The 20,825-nt window shown below is 46.7% G+C and overlaps 1 protein-coding gene across 7 annotated transcripts in view; it reads right to left on the reverse strand.

The window, feature by feature from the left end:
• Positions 1-16,738, reverse strand: part of LOC119956181 (protein FAM149B1-like) — a 133,105-nt gene extending 116,367 nt beyond the window's left edge. For all 7 annotated transcript variants that reach the window (XM_038783119.1, XM_038783121.1, XM_038783118.1 and 4 more), the window contains exons 1-5: positions 16,631-16,738; positions 12,749-12,881; positions 12,395-12,537; positions 7,319-7,438; positions 2,834-3,007 (exon numbers count right to left, since the gene is read on the reverse strand). In XM_038783119.1, coding sequence (XP_038639047.1) covers positions 2,834-3,007; positions 7,319-7,438; positions 12,395-12,537; positions 12,749-12,881; positions 16,631-16,707 — 647 coding nt within the window. In that variant the 5' untranslated portion in view covers positions 16,708-16,738. The remainder of the gene's footprint in view (positions 1-2,833; positions 3,008-7,318; positions 7,439-12,394; positions 12,538-12,748; positions 12,882-16,630) is intronic.
• Positions 16,739-20,825: the final 4,087 nt, after the last annotated feature.

The following is a 20,825-nucleotide window of genomic DNA, read 5'->3' on the forward strand; positions in this document are numbered from 1 at the left end:
TCATCAAGGAAGAAATTGCGAGGCATCTGGATAGAAATTGTCCCATTGGGCAGACGCAGCATGGGTTTGTAAAGGGCAGGTCATGCCTAACTAATTTAGTGGAATTTTTTGAGGACATTACCAGTGCAGTAGATAACGGGGAGCCGATGGATGTGTTATATCTGGATTTCCAGAAAGCCTTTGACAAGGTGCCACACAAAAGGTTGCTGCATAAGATAAAGATGCATGGCATTAAGGGTAAAGTAGTAGCATGGATAGAGGATTGGTTAATTAATAGAAAGCAAAGAGTTGGGATAATGGGTGTTTCTCTGGTTGGCAATCAGTAGCTAGTGGTGTCCCTCAGAGATCCGTGTTGGGCCCACAATTGTTCACAATTTACATAGATGATTTGGAGTTGGGGACCAAGGGCAATGTGTCCAAGTTTGCGGATGACACTAAGATGAGTGGTAAAGCGAAAAGTGCAGAGGATACTGGAAGTCTGCAGAGGGATTTGGATAGGTTAAGTGAATGGGCTAGGGTCTGGCAGATGGAATACAATGTTGACAAATGTGAGGTTATCCATTTTGGTAGGAATAACAGCAAACGGGATTATTATTTAAACGATAAAATATTAAAGCATGCCGCTGTTCAGAGAGACTTGGGTGTGCTAGTGCATGAGTCACAGAAGGTTGGTTTACAAGTGCACCAGTGATTAAGAAGGCAAATGGAATTTTGTCCTTCATTGCTAGAGGGACGGAGTTTAAGACTAGGGAGGTTATGTTGCAATTGTATAAGGTGTTAGTGCGGCCACACCTGGAGTATTGTGTTCAGTTTTGGTCTCCTTACTTGAGAAAGGACGTACTGGCGCTGGAGGGTGTGCAGAGGAGATTCACTAGGTTAATCCCAGAGCTGAAGGGGTTGGATTATGAGGAGAGGTTGCGTAAACTGGGACTGTACTCGTTGGAATTTAGAAGGATGAGGGGGGATCTTATAGAAACATTTAAAATTATGAAGGGAATAGATAGGATAGATGCGGGCGGGTTGTTTCCACTGGCGGGTGACAGCAGAACTAGGGGACATAGCCTCAAAATAAGGGGAAGTAGATTTAGGACTGAGTTTAGGAGGAACTTCTTCACCCAAAGGGTTGTGAATCTATGGAATTCCTTGCCCAGTGAAGCGGTTGAGGCTCCTTCATTACATGTTTTTAAGGTAAAGATAGATAGTTTTTTGAAGAATAAAGGGATTAAGGGTTATGGTGTTCAGGCCGGAAAGTGGAGCTGAGTCACAAAAGATCAGCCATGATCTAATTGAATGGCGGAGCAGGCTCGAGGGGCCAGATGGCCTACTCCTGCTCCTAGTTCTTATGAGTCAACGATAAAAACGCGCGTAGTGGGGTGGATGAGTGGGGCTGCGTTATTGGTCGGTTTAGTTGGGTGTGCGACCAATAGGAGTCCAGGTTACAAACAATAATAAGACTTATTGTTTGTAACCTGGACTCCTATTGGTCGCACACCCAACTAAACCGACCAATGAGACAGCCCCACTCATCCACCCCACTACGCGCGTTTTGATGCGGCCCGCCAATGAGGTGCCCGGAATCATAACCGGCATTTTTGAAAAGCCGCCGGGGAAAAGCCGCTGAAGTAAATGCGCTTATTCAATAAGCGCATTTACTTCAGCGGCTTTTCCCCGGCGGCTTTTCAAAAATGCCGGTTATGATTCCGGGCACCTCATTGGCGGGCCGCATAAAAACCTTTGTCGGGCCGCAGTTTGCCCACCCCTGGTCTATCTCCTCCACAGGCCGACCACTCTCTGGGTGAAGACATTTCTTCTCATCTCTGTTCTAAACGTATCCTCAGACTGTGACCCCTGGTTCTGGACACACCCACCATCGGGAACATGTTCCCTGCATCTACCCTGTTAGAATTTTATAGGTTTCCATTCATCTGAACTCCACGAATACAATCCTAACCGGCTCAATCTCTCTTCATACGTCAGTCCCGCCATCCCAGGAATCAGTCTGGTAAACCTTTGTTGCACTCCCTGCAGAGCAAGAACATCCTTCCTCAAATAAGGAGACCAAAACATCACAATATTCCAGGTGGGGCCTCACCAAGGCCCTGTATAATTGCAGCAAGACAGCTCCTGTATTCGAATCCTCTCACTATGAAGGCCATTTGCCTTCTTTGCCGCCTGCTGCACCTGTGTGCTTACCTTTAGCGATTGGTGTACGAGGACATCCAGGTCTCGTTGTACATTCCCCTTTCCTAATTTCTTCTAACTTTTGTTTTAAATCTGCTGTCCCTTATCCTAAAATTGTGACCTCTCGTTCTAGTTTGCCCCAGAAGAGGAAGCATTCGCTCCACGTCGGCTTTTGTCAATATCTTTTATCATCTTGTGTACCTCAATTAGATCTCGCCTCATTCTTCTAAAGTCTAGAGAGTATCGGCCTAAACTGTTCAATCTTTCCTCATACGACAAACCCCTGATCTCTGGAATCAATCTAGTGAACCTCCTCTGAACTGCCTCCAATGCCACTGCATCCCTCCTCAAATAAGGGGATCAAAACTGTACACAATATTCTCCCACCACCTCCTTTTCTGGCCTCATGAACTTTTTCCACTGGGTTACATTCTTTTGCAACACCTTGGACTGTTTTACTACATTAAAATGCAAATTGAGGTTGTTGTTGAAGAGTTGCGAGGGTTAGCACCAACAGCCATCGGAGTGTAGTTGATCCGGGCTGCGGGCGGGGACTGAGCTTCAGTGGAAGATAACGAAAATAAATTGTTTTGTTGGTGCCAACTCAAAAATTCATGAAATTAAATAGAAAGAGCATTTCCTTGGTACTAACAAGTCTCTGTGATGAAATGCCAGATATTCTTCAACAACGCCTTCTGCGACAATAACACCATTCTCTGCCTCGTCATCTTCTTCACCAGGAAACATGGCAATCTTCTGCATAAAGTCTCCTTCTTTGCACTGGGGCGGCCCCGAGATGGTCACTTTTTTGCCAAGGACACAGAGTCTATAAGAAAGAAAAGATAATTTGGTGCTATTCAAAAACAAAAGTGGTTCAAATTATGGGGAGTTGGGTGACAAGTGAAATGTTGCTTGCTGTACTCCTCAGCAAGCGGGTGGTGACAGCGAGCAGCTTGGCTACTGGGGAAGCTGCCGGGGTTGACCCACAGCTGATGCTGTGTTAGTGGATTGCTAACAGGGTGTTCCTGGAGTGGCTTCATTTAGCCTGAGCTACCCAAGGCTGGAGAAGCAGAGAAGTTAAGAACATAAGAACATAAGAACTAGGAGCAGGAGTAGGCCATCTGGCCCCTCGAGCCTGCTCCGCCATTCAATTAGATCATGGCTGATCTTTTGTGGACTCAGCTCCACTTTCCGGCCCAAACACCATAACCCTTAATCCCTTTATTCTTCAAAAAACTATCTATCTTTACCTTAAAAACATGTAATGAAGGAGCCTCAACTGCTTCACTGGGCAAGGAATTCCATAGATTCACAACCCTTTGGGTGAAGAAGTTCCTCCTAAACTCAGTCCTAAATCTACTTCCCCTTATTTTGAGGCTATGCCCCCTAGTTCTGCTGTCACCCGCCAGTGGAAACAACCTGCCCGCATCTATCCTATCTATTCCCTTCATAATTTTAAATGTTTCTATAAGATCCCCCCTCATCCTTCTAAATTCCAACGAGTACAGTCCCAGTCTACTCAACCTCTCCTCATAATCCAACCCCTTCAGCTCTGGGATTAACCTAGTGAATCTCCTCTGCACACCCTCCAGCGCCAGTACGTCCTTTCTCAAGTAAGGAGACCAAAACTGAACACAATACTCCAGGTGTGGCCGCACTAACACCTTATACAATTGCAACATAACCTCCCTAGTCTTAAACTCCATCCCTCTAGCAATGAAGGACAAAATTCCATTTGCCTTCTTAATCACCTGTTGCACTTGTAAACCAACCTTCTGTGACTCATGCACTAGCACACCCAAGTCTCTCTGAACAGCGGCATGCTTTAATATTTTATCGTTTAAATAATAATCCCGTTTGCTGTTATTCCTACCAAAATGGATAACCTCACATTTGTCAACATTGTATTCCATCTGCCAGACCCGAGCCCATTCACTTAACCTATCCAAATCCCTCTGCAGACTTCCAGTATCCTCTGCACTTTTCGCTTTACCACTCATCTTAGTGTCATCTGCAAACTTGGACACATTGCCCTTGGTCCCCAACTCCAAATCATCAATGTAAATTGTGAACAATTGTGGGCCCAACACGGATCCCTGAGGGACACCACTAGCTACTGATTGCCAACCAGAGAAACACCCATTTATCCCAACTCTTTGCTTTCTATTAATTAACCAATCCTCTATCCATGCTACTACTTTACCCTTAATGCCATGCATCTTTATCTTATGCAGCAACCTTTTGTGTGGCACCTTGTCAAAGGCTTTCTGGAAATCCAGATATACCACATCCATCGGCTCCCCGTTATCTACTGCACTGGTAATGTCCTCAAAAAATTCCACTAAATTAGTTAGGCATGACCTGCCTTTTACGAACCCATGCTGCGTCTGCCCAATGGGACAATTTCTATCCAGATGCCTCGCAATTTCTTCCTTGATGATAGATTCCAGCATCTTCCCTATTACCGAAGTTAAACTCACTGGCCTATAATTTCCTGCTTTCTGCCTACCTCCTTTTTTAAACAGTGGCGTCACGTTTGCTAATTTCCAATCCACCGGGACCACCCCAGAGTCTAGTGAATTTCGGTAAATTATCACTAGTGCATCTGCAATTTCCCTAGCCATCTCTTTTATCACTCTGGGACGCATTCCATCAGGGCCAGGAGACTTGTCTACCTTTAGCCCCATTAGCTTGCCCATCACTCCCTCCTTAGTGATAACAATCCTCTCAAGGTCCTCACCTGTCATAGCCTCATTTCTATCAGTCGCTGGCATGTTATTTGTGTCTTCCACTGTGAAGACCGACCCAAAAAACCTGTTCAGTTCCTCAGCCATTTCCTCATTTCCCATTATTAAAACTCCCTTCTCATGCTCTAAAGGACCAATATTTACCTTAGCCACTCTTTTTTGTCTTATATATTTGTAAAAACTTTTACTGTCTGTTTTTATATTCTGAGCAAGTTTACTCTCATACTCTATCTTACTCTTCTTTATAGCTTTTTTAGTAGCTTTCTGTTGCCCCCTAAAGATTTCCCAGTCCTCTAATCTCCCAGCAATCTTTGCCACTTTATATGCTTTTTCCTTCAATTTGATACTCTCCCTTATTTCCTTAGATATCCACGGTCGATTTTCCCTCTTTCTTCCGTCCTTCCTTTTTGTTGGTATAAACCTTTGCTGAGCACTGTGAAAAATCGCTTGGAAGGTTCTCCACTGTTCCTCAACTGTTCCACCATAAAGTCTTAGCTCCCAGTCTACCTTAGCTAGTTCTTCTCTCATCCCCTTGTAATCTCCTTTGTTTAAACACAAAACACTAGTATTTGATTGTACTTTCTCACCCTCCATCTGTATTTTAAATTCCACCATATTGTGATCGCTCCTTCCGAGAGGATCCCTAACTATGAGATCATGAATCAATCCTGTCTCATTACACAGGACCAGATCTAGGACCGCTTGTTCCCTCGTAGGTTCCATTACATACTGTTCTAGGAAACTATCGCGGATACATTCTATAAACTCCTCCTCACGGTTGCCTTGACCGACCTGGTTAAACCAATCGACATGTAGATTAAAATCCCCCATGATAACTGCTGTGCCATTTCTACATGCATCAGTTATTTCTTTGTTTATTGCCTGCCCCACCATCTCGTTACTATTTGGTGGCCGATAGACTACTCCTATCAGTGACTTTTTCGCCTTACTATTCCTGATTTCCACCCAAATGGATTCAACCTTATCCTCCATAGCACCAATGTCATCCCTTACTATTGCCCGGATGTCATCCTTAAATAACAGAGAAACACCACCTCCCTTACCATCCACTCTGTCCTTCCGAATAGTTTGATACCCTCGGATATTTAACTCCCAGTCGTGACCATCCTTTAACCATGTTTCAGTAATGGCCACTAAATCATCGTCATTTACGATGATTTGTGCCACCAACTCATTTACTTTATTCCGAATACTACGAGCATTCAGGTAAAGTACACTTATGTTGGTTTTTTTACCTCTGTTTTGAATCTTAACATCTCCAGTTTTATTCCTTTTGTTATTACTGGGCCTATTCACTGTGCTCCCCTCAGTCACTGTACCTTGTACTGTCACCCTTATGGATTTCTGACTATGAAATCTTAAGCACATCTCTGACTCCTCCTAGCGATTCAGTGACCTGCCCTGAGTATGTGGCTGTTGGTGAAGATAGGATTTAGTATTGAACCTGTATTGAACCACCCCCAGCGGCCCCTCCCCTGTACTGAACCACCCCCAGCGGCCCCTCCCCTGTACTGAACCACCCCCAGAGGCCCCTTTCCTGTCCTGACTCTCCCCTAGGTGGCCCCTGGACTGACTCTCCCTACATTGGAGTTTCTCACGATACTGTTATCCAGTGTTCTCCACACTAAATAGACAGAGACTAAAGTAATTAAAAGCAGCTTCAAGCCAACTGCAATTCAGTGTTGAACTCCAAATCAAGCCAAACTCCCTTTGCTGTGCTCCCACTCACTGAACTTTTCTTTCATCCTATACAGCTGAGTAACGGAATCAAAAATAAAACTGGCAGCGGGATACCCTTTCAGCCAGCATCCAGCACAAGGCTGGATAGATATGGGGAGAGGATTAACTTGGGAAATGTACAGATGTGACCAGGATTTCCACATCGAAAGGGTGGTAGCATAGCAGGTGGGCTTAGAACATTGCGGGTGGGCTAAGAACATAGTGGGTGGGCTTAGAACATAAGAACTAGGAGCAGGAGTCGGCCATCTGGCCCCTCGAGCCTGCTCCGCCATTCAATGAGATCATGGCTGATCTTTTGTGGACTCAGCTCCACTTTCCAGCCTGGACACCATAACCCTTAATCCCTTTATTCTTCAAAAAACTATCTATCTTTACCTTAAAAACATGTAATGAAGGAGCCTCAACTGCTTCACTGGGCAAGGAATTCCATAGATTCACAACCCTTTGGGTGAAGAAGTTCCTCCTAAACTCAGTCCTAAATCTACTCCCCCTTATTTTGAGGCTATCCTATCTATTCCCTTCGGACCACAGCCTGAACATGCCAGGTAATATCACTTTAAAAGCTGACCGTGTAATACATTTCATGTCAGTTGTTCAATTCTGTGATATTAGTCCTGGCTGACACTTACTGATTTATATCTGCCTCCGGGTCTGAGCTGGAAGTTGGCAATGGATTAGGAACACGCTCCGAAGCAGGATACCAACAATAGGCTTCATCAACAGGAGCCACTATTTGTTTCCCCAAAATTCTGTTGAGAAAAATTACAAGAAATGTTGGGGAACATAGGGATGAGTAATAGGGAATGTTGGGGAAATATTGGGGAACATAGGGATGAGTAATAGGGAATGAAGGGGAAATATTGGGGAACATAGGGATGAGTAATAGGGAATGTTGGGGAAATGTTGGGGAACATAGGGATGAGTAATAGGGAATGTTGGGGAAATGTTGGGGAACATAGGGATGAGTAATAGGGAGGAAATGAAGGAGATCAAAACCCGTGTTCGATTCCCGGCTTGGCGGGTCTGCACATTCTCCCCGTGTCTGCGTGGGTTTCCTCCGGGTGCTCCGGTTTGCTCCCACAATTCCTGAAAGACGTGTTATGAGGTAATTTGGACATTCTGAATTCTCCCTCTGTGTACCCGAACAGGCGCCAGAATGTGGTGACGAGGGGATTTTCACAGTAACCTCATTGCAGTGTTAATGTCAGCCTACTTGTGACAATAATAAAGATTATTATTATAATCGTTCTTGACGTCCCCAACATCGGGAACATTCTTCCCACATCCACCCTATTCTGTCCCATCAGGATTTTATGTTTCGATGAGATCCCCTCTCATTCCTCTAAATTCCAGTCAGTACAAACCCAGTTGATGCAATCTTTCCTCATCTGTCAGACCTGCCATCCCGGGAATTAGTCTGGTGAACCTTTGCTGGACACACTCAATAGCAAGAATGTCCTTCCTCAAACTAGGAGACCAAAACTGCACACAATGCTCAAGGTGTGGCCTGTATAAGTGCAGCAAGACAGTATAAAATAAGGGGTAAGGAGAATGTTTCACACAGCGAGTGCTTCAGGTCTGGTGGTGGAGGCAGGCTAAATCGAGGCATTCAAGAGGGCATTACATGATTACTTGAATAGCGACAATGTGCAGGGGTATGGAGAAAAAGGCTGGGGAATGGCACTAAGCCATGATGCTCATTTGGAGAGCTGGCACAGACCCAATAGGCCAAATGGTCTCATTCTGTGCAGGAACATATCTGAGATTTTTGATTATTTTCTGTCCCTATTCAAACATGACCTACCTTTTGCAAATCCATACTGGCTCTCTTTGATCAACTGAACATTTGCAATGTGTTCAAACACCCCATCATTATAGATTTTACGAATATCCCACCAACAGATTTTAGAATAATTGGTCTATAAATCATCCAAAATCAAAGCAACCTCATAAATATGGCAGAGCAGGCTCAGAGGGCCGAATGGCTCACTGTTGCTTCTAATTTGTAGAACAGTGTTGCACTTCAGCTGATGATAAATTTATTTCACTATCAACATCATTCTTATGCTTCGCTTGATTCTGCACAGTCTGCCATTAAGAAAACGAGGAGGGTTCGTGGTGAGTAGGGGACTGATTCCGAGAGTGGAGGAGGCCGAGTATTCGGCTATTGCAATCTCCGACCACGCTCCGCATTTTCTAGAGTTGGAGATGGGGAGGTGCGGGACCAGCGCCCGTTGTGGCGGTTGGATGTGGGGTTGTTGGCGGAGGAGGAGGTGTGTAGGAGGGTTCGGGCAAGTATTGAGGGGTATTCATGGGGAGCTGATATCCATCCGGGCACACAGGGAGAGGAGCGAGAGGAGTGAGAGGGATAGACTGGTGGGAAATATGCTGGAGGTGGACAGGAGGTACGCAGAGGCACCAGAAGAGGGACTGTTAGGGGAGAGGCGCAGCCTGCAGGCTAAATTTGATTTGCTGACCACTAGAAAGGCAAAGGCACAGTGGAGGAAGGCACAAGGGGCAGTGTACGAACATGGTGAAAAAGCGAGTAGGATGCTGGCTCAACAGCTCCGCAAGCGGGATGCGGCTAAGGAAATTTCTGGAGTGAGAGACAAGAGTGGGAATGTGGTGCGGAAGTGGGTAGAGGTGAATGAGGTCTTCAAGGACTTTTATGGGGAACTGTACCGGTCGGAGCCAACGGCGGAGAGGAGGGGAATGGAGAGGTTCCTCGACGGGCTTTCTTTCCCGAAGGTGCAGGAGGAGAAGGTGGAGGGGTTGGGTGCGCCGATTGAGCTGGAGGAACTAGTTAAGGGGATCGGGCAGATGCAGTCAGGGAAGGCACCGGGGATGGATGGGTTCCCGGTGGAATTTTATAAAAAGTTTGTAGACCTAGTGGGCCCCTTGCTGGTGCGGACACTTAATGAAGCGTGGGAAGGGGGTACTTAGCCCCCGACGATGTCGCGGGTGCTGATCTCGTTAATCTTAAAGAGGGACAAGGGCCCCCAGCAGTGTGGTTCATACAGGCCCATATCTCTACTCAACGTGGATGCTAAGGTGCTGGCAAAAATCCTCGCCACCAGGATAGAGGACTGTGTGCCAGGGGTTGTACACGAGGACCAGACAGGGTTTGTGAAGGGAAGGCAGCTGAACACGAATGTGCGGAGATTGTTGAATGTCATCATGATGCCGGCGATTGAGGGGGAGGCAGAGATAGTGGTGGCGCTGGATGCGGAGAAGGCCTTCGATAGAGTGGAGTGGGGGTACTTATGGGAGGTGTTGGGGAGGTTTGGATTTGGTGAAGGGTTTATTAGATGGGTGAGGCTGCTATATGAGGCCCCGATGGCGTACGTGGCCACGATGGGAGGAGGTCAGAGTACTTCCGGCTTTACCGAGAGACCAGGCAGGGTTGCCCCCTGTCCCCCTTGTTGTTTGCATTGGCAATCGAGCCGTTGGCGATGGCGCTGAGGGATTCAGAGAGGTGGAGAGGTTTGGTGCGAGGTGGGGAGGAACATAGGGTGTCGTTGTATGCCGATGACCTGTTACTGTATGTGGCGGACCCGGTGGGAGGGATGCCGGGGGTGATGGAGCTACTAGCTGAGTTTGGGATCTTTTCAGGTTATAAACTAAATTTAGGCAAGAGTGAGGTGTTTGTGGTGCACCCTGGAGACCAGGAGGAAGAAATTGGTAGGCTCCCGGTTAGGCGGGCAGGGGAGAGTTTTAGGTACCTGGGGGTGCAGGTGGCCAGGGACTGGGGGACTCTTCACAAACATAATTTCACCAGGCTTGTAGATCAGATGGAGGAGGAGTTCAAGAGGTGGGACATGCTGCCATTGTCGTTGGCGGGGAGGGTGCAGTCCGTCAAAATGACGGTGCTTCCGAGGTTCTTGTTCCTCTTTCAGTGCCTGCCCATCTTCATCCCCAGGGCCTTCTTTAGGAGAGTGACTAGCAGTAACTTGAGCTTTGTGTGGGTACATGGGACTCCGAGAGTGAAGAGGGTTTTCCTGGAGCGAGGGAGGGATAGAGGCGGGCTGGCGCTGCCCAACCTTTTGGGGTACTATTGGGCGGCCAATGTGTCAATGGTGCGTAAATGGGTGATGGAGGGGGGAGGGGTGGCGTAGAAAAGAATGGAGATGACGTCATGTAGAGGTACGAGCCTGGGTGCCATGGTAACGGCGCCGTTGCCGCTCTCCCCTAAGAGGTAGACCACGAGCCCGGTGGTGGCGGTGACCCTAAGAATCTGGGGACAGTGGAGACGGCATAGGGGGGAAAACAGAGGGCTCGATGGAGGCTCCATTGGGTGGCAATCATCGGTTCATCCCGGGGAACAAGGATGGGGGATTTAGGGGGTGGCAAAGGGTGGGCATCAGTAAATTGAGGGACCTGTTTATTGGCGGGAGGTTTGCGGGCCTGGGGGAACTGGAAGATAAATTTGGGCTTCCCCAAGGGAACATGTTCAGATACTTGCAGGTAAAGGCGTTTGCTAGGCGACAGGTAAAGGCGTTTGCTGCCCTCGCGGGGGACGATGGACAGAGTGCTTTCGGGGGTGTGGGTCGGAGAGGGGAAGGTGTCTGACATCTATAAGGTAATGCAGGAGGTGGAGGAGTCGTCAGTGGAGGAGCTGAAGGCTAAATGGGAGGGGGAATTTGAGGAGCAGATAGAGGACGGGACTTGGGCGGATGCCTTGGAGAGAGTCAACTCTTCCGCTTCATGTGCGAGGCTTAGTCTCATCCAATTTAAGGTGCTGCACCGGGCCCACATGTCCGGGACTAGGATGAGTAGGTTCTTTGGGGGTGAGGACAGGTGCACCAGATGTTCGGGGAGTCCAGCGAATCATGCCCATATGTTCCGGGCATGCCCAGCACTGGAAGAATTCTGGAAGGGGGTGGCGGGGACGGTGTCGAGGGTGGTTGGATCCAGGGTCAAACCAGGGTGGGGACTCGCAATTTTCGGAGTTGCGGTGGAGCCGGGAGTGGAGGAGGCGAAAGAGGCCGGTGTCCTGGCCTTTGCGTCCCTAGTAGCCCGGCGGAGGATCCTGCTGCAGTGGAAGGATGCGAGGCCCCCAAGTGTGGAGACCTGGGTCAATGACATGGCGGGATTTATAAAGTTGGAAAGGGTCAAATTTGCCCTGAGAGGATCAGTACAAGGGTTCTATAAATGGTGGCAGCCTTTTCTGGACTTCCTGGCTCAAAGATAGGTATCTTGGTCAATAGCAGCAGCAACCCGGTGGGGTTATAGTTTCTAATTCTTATTTTTTTTCTCGCTACGGTTATGTAACTTAACATTGTGTTAATTTAAGTTGTTGTTAATATGTTGGGTTGTTCATTGAGGAGGGGCGAAGGTTCATGATTGTTGTCATTATTGTTATTGTTGGTATTTTAGTATGGTTTGATGTTGTTGTATAAATTCAAAATTTTTCAATAAAAATTATTTTTAAAAAAAGAAAACGAGGAGGGTTTGGAGGAGGCTGATGTGAAGTACGAACGCAAGCAGAGGTCACAATGGTCTGTTTTTATGTTTTAATATTCTGTGTCAGTCAGGAAACCGTATCCCAAGAAAAAAACTATGTCTCAGGAGACAAGGTGAAAAAAAAACGGAGTGTGGGATGTGGGGTGAAATTATTTTTTATCATCTGAAATTTGTCTCTTCCACGAGAACAGGAACACCTCGTCAGGGACATTGAGAGCAGCCGCATTGTATTGTTTCCTTACCGAAAATGTGGGAAGCTGCATTTCCATTCCTGGCACTCCTCCTCCAGCATCTGTACACGGCCACATTTCCTCTCCTCAAACAGAAGCTCATCAATCTCGCAGAACATTTGCTGAACTTGCTGAGAAGTTGCTTTCTCAAACTCCTGGGACATGCAATACATCTGTCACTTACAGCTCTAAACATGAAATAGGATTTAAAAAGACTGTGTGCATCTCTGTTAGCCGGCGGGTAAAAGCACTGCACACGGGCAGCATCATACAAGCTCTTCCTATCTCGAGAACACCGTGCTGCTCAACCGAGAGGATTTTACTCACTCAACATGCAGTGCAAATGTTTGGAAAAGCACGACTCACATTGTCACCCCAGGAGAAGGTCGAGCTGCATGCTGTGGAGATTCTGGTTCCTGTGCTGTTTACGACAGACCATGGGTGCCCAAAATCAGCCAGCAGAGGTTGGCTGCTCATGTCTTCAGAAACCTCCGAGTCACTGAAACATTATCAGATAGGCATAAATACAGAACATGGGAAAACACCACATGCACAGAAACAGAACATCCACTGTGCATCAAAAATCCACATTTCTCATGTCCTGACTAGCAGAAAACAACTACTTGAGGGATGAACAAAGAACAATACAGCACAGAACAGGCCCTTCAGCCCTCCAAACGTGCACCGTTCACGTGTCCTATCTCGACAAACTGCCTGTATCCTTCTATACCCCGTCTGTTAATGTGTCTATCCAGATAAGTCTTAAAGGTCGCTAACGTATCTGCCTCAACCACCTCACTCGGCAGCGCATTCCGGGCCACCACCACCCTCAGTGTAAAATACTTCCCAGCACATCTCCACTGAATCTATCTCCTCTCATCTTACTCGTGCCCCCTTGTAATTGTCATTTCCGCCCTGGGAAAAAGCCTCCAACTGTTCACCCTATCTATACCCCTCATAATTTTATAAACTACTATCAGGTCGCCCCTCAGCCTCCGTCTCTCTAGGGAGAACAATCCCAATCTCGTTAATCTCTCCTCATAGCTAATACCCTCCATACTAGGCAACATTCTGGTAAATCTTTTCAGTACTCTCTCCAAAGCCTCCACGTCCTTCTGGTAGTGCGGTGACCAGAATTGGACACAGTATTCCAAATGTGGCCTAACCAATGTTCTATATAACTGTAGCACAATTTTTGAGCTTTTATACTCGATACCCTGTCCTATGAGGGCAAGCATTCTTTCTGGTTGTATCACAGATTGCTATGGATCCTGCTCTGCCCAAGACCGCAGGATATTACAAAAGGTTGTGAATGTAGCCCCATCCATCACGCAAACCAACCTCCCATCTATTGACTCTTGTCTACAATTCCCGCTGCCTCAGAAAGGCAGCCAGCATAATTAAGGACCCCACGCACCCTGGACATACTCTCTTCCACCTTCTTCCTTCAGGAAAGAGATACCAAAGTTTGAGGTCGTGTACCAACCGACTCAAGAACAGCTTCTTCCCTACTGCCATCAGACTTTTGAATAGACCTACCTCGTATTAAGTTGATCTTTTCTCTACACCTTGCTATAACTGTAACATTATACTCTGCTTTGACAAAGCTTTGACAAAGAGTCATCGGACTTGAAACGTTAGCTCTTTTCTCTCCCTACAGAGGTTGCCAGACCTGCTGAGATTTTGCAGCATTTTTCCTTTCGTGTCACATTATATTCTGCAGTCTCTCCTTCCTTCCCTATGTACGGTATGCATTGTTTGTACAGCATGCAAGGAACAATACTTTTCACCGTGTACTAATACATGTGACAATGATAAATCAAATCAAAAATGCCATACACTTTCTTCACCACTATTTCCACCTGTGCTGCCACTTTTAAGGATCTGTGGACCTGCACGCCCAGAACTCTGTGTGTGTCTATGCTCCTGATGGTTCTGCCATTTATTTTATCGCTCCCACCTGAATTAGATCTACCAAATCTACCTCGCATTTGTCCGGTTAAATTCCATCTGTCATTTCACTGCCCAATTTTGCAGCCTATCTATATCCTGCTGTATTCTCTGACAATCTTCACCACTATCCGCAACTCCTGCAATCTTAGTATCATCAGACCAGCTACGTTTTCTTCCAAGTCATTTATATACACTATATTCAACATATTAAATTGAAACGTGTTGAGAGGGAACTCAAGGTAAATGCTAATGTTTTCAGCTTTCTTGTTTTTATTTTATCAATATTAGTCCTTCTCCAGACATTCGTCTTGAGCTACAATCATACCAGCCATGGAAAATAAACTCCCTGATCTTCAACTTGCACATGCCACAATATTACCTTGTCAGGAATTCTCTCGCTTCCTGATGGCACTTACTCATGATGTCCTTCTGCACGTCTGCACACAAACATGATTCAATAGAACCTTTAGCACAAGCTAACACTAATCCCTTTTAATGCCGACAATATGAGATTGCTTTCCCTGTGCCCACTATGTTTGTCCAGCATAAGACGACAGGTTGCATACACTGTCTGTGCAGAGCGAAGTCACAAGGCGAACATGGAATGTACAGGAACATGGAGGCCATTTGGCCCATCGAGTCTGCACCGACCCACTTAGGCCCTCACTTCCACCCTTTTCCCTCGAACCCAATAACCCCTCCTAACCTTTTTGGTCATGAAGGGCAATTTAGCATGGCCAATCCATCTAACCTGCACATCATTGGACTGTGGGAGAAAACCGGAGCACCCGGAGGAAACCCACACAGTCACGGGAGAACGTGCAGACTCCACACAGACAGTGACCCAGTGGGGAATCGAATCTGGGACCCTGGCGCTGTGAAGCCACAGTGCTAGCCACTTGTGCTACCGTGCTGCCCGAGACTTGGAATATGACCTATTCTGGACCATAGAGGGAAACTCTGACCACGATTTCTCTTCCTGACCATGAAATGAAATGAAATGAAAATCGCTATTGTCACGAGTAGGCTTCAATGAAGTTACTGTGAAAAGCCCCTAGTCGCCACATTCCGGCGCCTGTTCGGGGAGGCTGTTACGGGAATCGAACCATGCTGCTGGCCTGCTTGGTCTGCTTTCAAAGCCAGCGATTTAGCCCTGGGCTAAACAGCCCCATCAAGTGGCACCTACGTCTGCACATCATTTGAAAACAGGACCAAACTCGCCACTAAGTTTCAACTGTGGTTAGCACTGTGGCTTCATAGGGCCAGAGTCCCGGTTCGATTCCAGGCTTGGGTCATGTCCACATTAACCCTTACCAACTTTTCCAGATGCACCATAGAAAGCATCCCAGGACCGCAAGAGAATTGTGAACACCGCTCAGTCCATCAAACCTGCCTCCCATCCATGGACCCCATCTACACCTCCTGCTGCCTGGGGAAAGCGGGCAGCATAATCAAAGACTCTCCCACCCGGCTTACTCACTCTTCCAACTTCTTCCATCAGGCAGGAGATACAGAAGTCTGAGAACACGCACGAACAGACTCAAAAACAGCTTCTTCCCCACTGTTACCAGACTCCTAAACGACCCTCTTATGGACTGACCTCATTAACCCTGTATGCTTCACCCGATGCACGTGCTTATGTAGTCAGATTGTGTACCTTGTACCTATTATGTATTTTCTTTTATTCCCTTTTCTTCCCATGTACTTAATGATCTGTTGAGCTGCTCGCAGAAAAATACTTTTCACTGTACCTCGGTACACGTGACAATAAACAAATCCAATCCAATCCAATCCTCATTCTTCCCCCACCAGACCCCCATCCTCTTTACCCCTCTAGATTAACTTACTTTAAATAAAATAACTTTCTATAGCTTGGTGCAAGATCTCAGGATAACTTCAGATGCAAAATATAGACAATGAATTATGGTTGAAATGTGGTCACTGTTGTAATGTTTTGCAACAAGTTCCCACATAACAGCAGTGATTAGGAATGTTGTTTGAGGGGTGATTATTAGCTCGAGTAATACTTGTATAGCTCAAACTGTCATCATTCTTTCTGGGTGGGACAGCAGTCTCAGAAGCATGATCTCTCTTGATCTCTGCCCTCTCCAGCACAGGACTCCACACTTCTCGGAGATAAGCTCCATCAGTCCAGCCTCACCTCACACTCTTAGTCAGTCCGAGCTGCACAAATGGTTCTTGTACCCATTCGGCAAAGCACAAGGCTGACTTTCCAGGACTTGGTAATCAAACACCATGACAGTACAACATTGCTGGAACAAGTGACATTCATACCCACTACTGGTGGAGTCCACATCCTCGACGCTTGTGATGGGAGAGGAAGTTGAAAATTCTTCTGGTTTGTCTGGCATTGGGTGAGTTTCAACGCTGCATTGCAACAGGTCTTGTCTGTGGAAACACAAACTAACATTGAAAACAAATTTGGTCGATTTTGTTCCCCCGTTGCAAACATACAAATAATTATTCTGATAATAATAATAAAAATCATCTTTATTAGTGTGACAAGTAGGCTTACATTAACACTGCAATGACATTATTGTGAAAATTCCCTAGTCGTTACATCCCGGCGCCTGCTCGGGTACACAGAGGGAGAATTCCGAATGTCCAATTCACCTAACAGCACGTCTTTCAGGACTTGTGGGAGGAAACCGGAGCACCCGGAGGAAACCGACCAGACACGGGGAGAACGCACAGTGACCCAAACCAGGAATTATTTACCTATGGGTGGTAAATAGAGAGAGAGAGAGAGAGAGAGAGAGAGAGAGAGATAGATAGATAGATAGATAGATAGGTGGGTTTCCCATGCATTTCCGATGCATGGTCATTGATTTCAGGAAGCAAAGTACTGTACACACCTTTGTCAGCATCAACGGGGCCGAGGTGGAGATGATTGGCAGTTTCAAATTCCTAGGGGTGCACATCACCAAAAATCTGTCCTGGTCCACTCACGTCGACGCTATCACCAAGAAAGCACAACAGCGCCTATACTTCCTCAGGAAACTAAGGAAATTCGGCAAGCCCATATCAACTCCTACCAACGTTTACAGATGCACCATAGAAAGCATCCTATCTGGCTGCATCACAGCCTGGTATGGCAGCTGCTCGGCCAAAGACGTAAGAAATTACAGAAAGCCGTGAACACCGCCCAGTCCATCACACGAACCTGCCTCCCATCCATTGACCGTCTACACCTCCCGCTGCCTGGGGAAAGCGGGCAGCATAATCAAAGACCTCTCCCACCTGGGTTATTCTCTCTTCCAACTTCTTCCATCAGGCAGGAGATACAAGTCAGAGAACACGCTCTATAACAGATTCCAAAACAGCTTCTTCCCCACTGTTCCCAGACTCCTGAATGACCCTCTTACGGACTGACCTGATCTCGCCACACATCTTTACTGAGTAGTGCTACACTCCATATGCTTAACCCAATGTCTGTGTCTATATATTTACATTGTATATTTATGCTTGTCCTCTGGTTTTTCATGTATGGAGCGATCTGCCTGCACTGTACGCAGAACAATACTTTTCACTGTACCTCGGTACACGTGACAATAAATCAAATCCTATATACTGTGGAATTAAATGTCTTAACTATCAATGAATCTATTGGAATCAAGAGATATGGAGGTGGTGGAGGAAGGGGAAATTGTGGTAGAATATCTTAACGTGAGGGACGGTCATTAAACTGTTTACTTAAAAGTAAGTCTCTCCTCAAGTCTGGACTCAGATGTAATATTTTCACCTATATGTGTAACAAAATCTCTGAAAGTGTGCAGCTAAACCTCAATCACCAACATGATGCCACATTGATCAAAGTCAGATGTATTGTTGAAATATTTGCCCTGGTAATTTCTGTTGTTATTGTTCAAAAGTATTTGGGAAAATTAGACGGCAAATTTCAAAATGCTTTGGTCAGATAAAACGATGTTCAAAGAGGTGACAAAGAAAATGCGGCTGTCGGTTACAGACTCGCTATTTTATTTTGCATTAATTTCTAAAAGCTGACGCAAATTGAAAGTTCATCTGCTGTCAGAAAGAAAGAGACTGGGTGAGAGAATGACAGACTCCATTCTCTCAGTGCTGACTCCTTGAAGAACAATCCAATTAGTCGCACTCCTTTTTCACAGTAATATTTTCCTTTAAATTCTGCTTTACCCACCAGAGCAGAATAATTGCTGCATAATGAAAATTCTCATTCCTCTCTCTTGTTCTTGTCATAAATCGGTGTCTCATTTACTCTACGAAAACTTCTTGCTACCACAGAAAGTAGTTGAGGCGAAAACATTGTCTAACTTCATGAAAGAACTAGATCTAGTTCTTGAGGACAAAGGTATCGAGGGATATGGGGGGAAGGCGGGATCAGGGTATTGATCAGCCATGATCACAATGAATGGCAGAGCCGGCTTGAAGGGCCGAATGGCCTCCTCCTGCTTGTAGTTTTTATGTTTCTTTCAGTGTAAGTCCAATTCTGGACACCACACTTCAGGTGAAATAACAAGGGTTTGGAGATGGAGTGGAGGAGGTTTACTGGAATGGTAGCAGGGACGCCAGTTTTGTGGAGAGGCTGGTGAAGCCGGAATCATTCTTCATCCAGCAGAGAAGATTGCGAAATCTAATGGAGGTGATAAAAATCACAAGCCAAATTCCACAGATTCTCTGGATGAAGAAATTTTCCTCACCTCAGTCCGAAAAGGTTTACCCTTTATCATCAAACTATGATCCCTAGTTCAGGACTCCCCCACCATCGGGAACATTCTTTCTGAATCTACCCTGTCTATTTCTGTTTGAATTTTGCAAGTTTCTATGAGATCCCCTCTCATTCTAAACTCCAATGAATATAATCCTAACCGATTTAGTCTCTCCTCAGATGACAGTCCCGCCATCCCAGAATTCAGCCTGGTAAACCTTTGCTGCACTCCGTCCATAGCAAGAACATCCTTCCTCAGACAAGGACACCAAAACTGCACACAATACTCCAGGTGTGGCCTCACAATACTCCAGGTGTGGCGCTATACAATTGCAGTAAAATATACATATTCCTGTACTCAAATCCTCTCGCTATGAAGACCAACATACCATTTGCCATCATTATTGCCTGCTGTACCAGCATGCTTACTTTCAGCAACTGATGCACGAGGACACCAAGGACACAATGTACAAGCTGAGGCCTAGCCAGAATTTCATTGGATGTTTACTCTATGACTCCATTTAAAACCAAGGTTCCAGTATGCTTTTTTAGAAACCGTGTTTTCAACTTATCTTTCCAGATCACCCAGGTTCCTGCATTCCTTGAAATCAATACCATTTAATTGACATTTTGCCTCCTCATTTTTGCATTGCATCACTTCACACCCCTCTGCATTAAATATAGTTTTTATTTACTGGTTGAAGGGATGAGGATATGGCCGGCAAGACCATTGTTGATTGGCCATCCCTAATTGTCATTAAAAGGTGGTGGTGAACTGCCATCTTAGACACGTAGAAAATAGGAGCAGGAAGAGGCCATTTAGCCCTTTGAGTCTTGAACTGTTGCAGTTCATGTGGCATAATTTGGAGTGTCAAAGACAAGAAGGCACAGTCTAAAAATTAGATTGTGGTTACCAAAGTCATTATGGGATATGGAGCAAAGCTGGGTAAATCGAGTTAAGTCACAGATCGGCCATGATCTGAGTGAATGGTGTAACAGCCTCATGGAGCTAAATGGCTTGCTCTCAATGTTCCCACCGTGCAATCCGGGCAGGAGTTCCGTTTTTTGACCCAGTGACAGCAAAGGAACAGCAATATAGTTCCCAGACAGGATGCTGAATGGCTTTGTGGGGAACTTGCTGTTGGCGGCGTTCCCATGTGTCTGCTGCCCTTGTCCTGAACGGTCGGAAAGGTGGTGGGTTTGAAACGTGCTGTTGAAGGGGTTTGGCAAGTTGACGCAGTGCATCTTGGTGACAGTACACAAACTGTGTCCCCACAGCAGGGTGACAATGGTGAAGGTCGTCAATCGGGGCAGCACGGTGGCACAATGGTTAGCACTGCTGCCTCACGGCGCCGAGGTTCCAGATTAAATCCTGGCCCCAGTTGCGTTCTGTGTGGAGTTTGAACATTCGGCCCGTGTCTGTGTGGGATTCCCCCTGGACATTCCGGTTTCCCCGGATGTTCCGGATTCCTCACGGATATTTCGGTTCCCCCTGGATGCTCCCACCCCCCACCCCGGATACTCCGGTCTCCCCCCAGACTCTACGGTTTCCTGGGTTCTTCAGTCCCCTGGGATGCTCCGGACAGGCCCGGATGCTCCGGTTCCCCCCCGGACGCACAGGTCACCCCCGGAAACTCCGGTCTCCCCCGGACACTCCGGTCTCCCCCGGAGGGTGTGGGGGGGTGGGGGAGAGTGTGGGGGGGGGTGGGGGGAGAGTGTGGGGGGGGGGGTGGGGGAGAGTGTGGGGGGGGTGGGGAGGTGGGGGGGGGGTGGGGGGAGAGT

The sequence above is a fragment of the Scyliorhinus canicula genome, chromosome 22 (assembly GCF_902713615.1).
Source record: "Scyliorhinus canicula chromosome 22, sScyCan1.1, whole genome shotgun sequence".
In the NCBI taxonomy this organism is placed as follows: domain Eukaryota; kingdom Metazoa; phylum Chordata; class Chondrichthyes; order Carcharhiniformes; family Scyliorhinidae; genus Scyliorhinus; species Scyliorhinus canicula.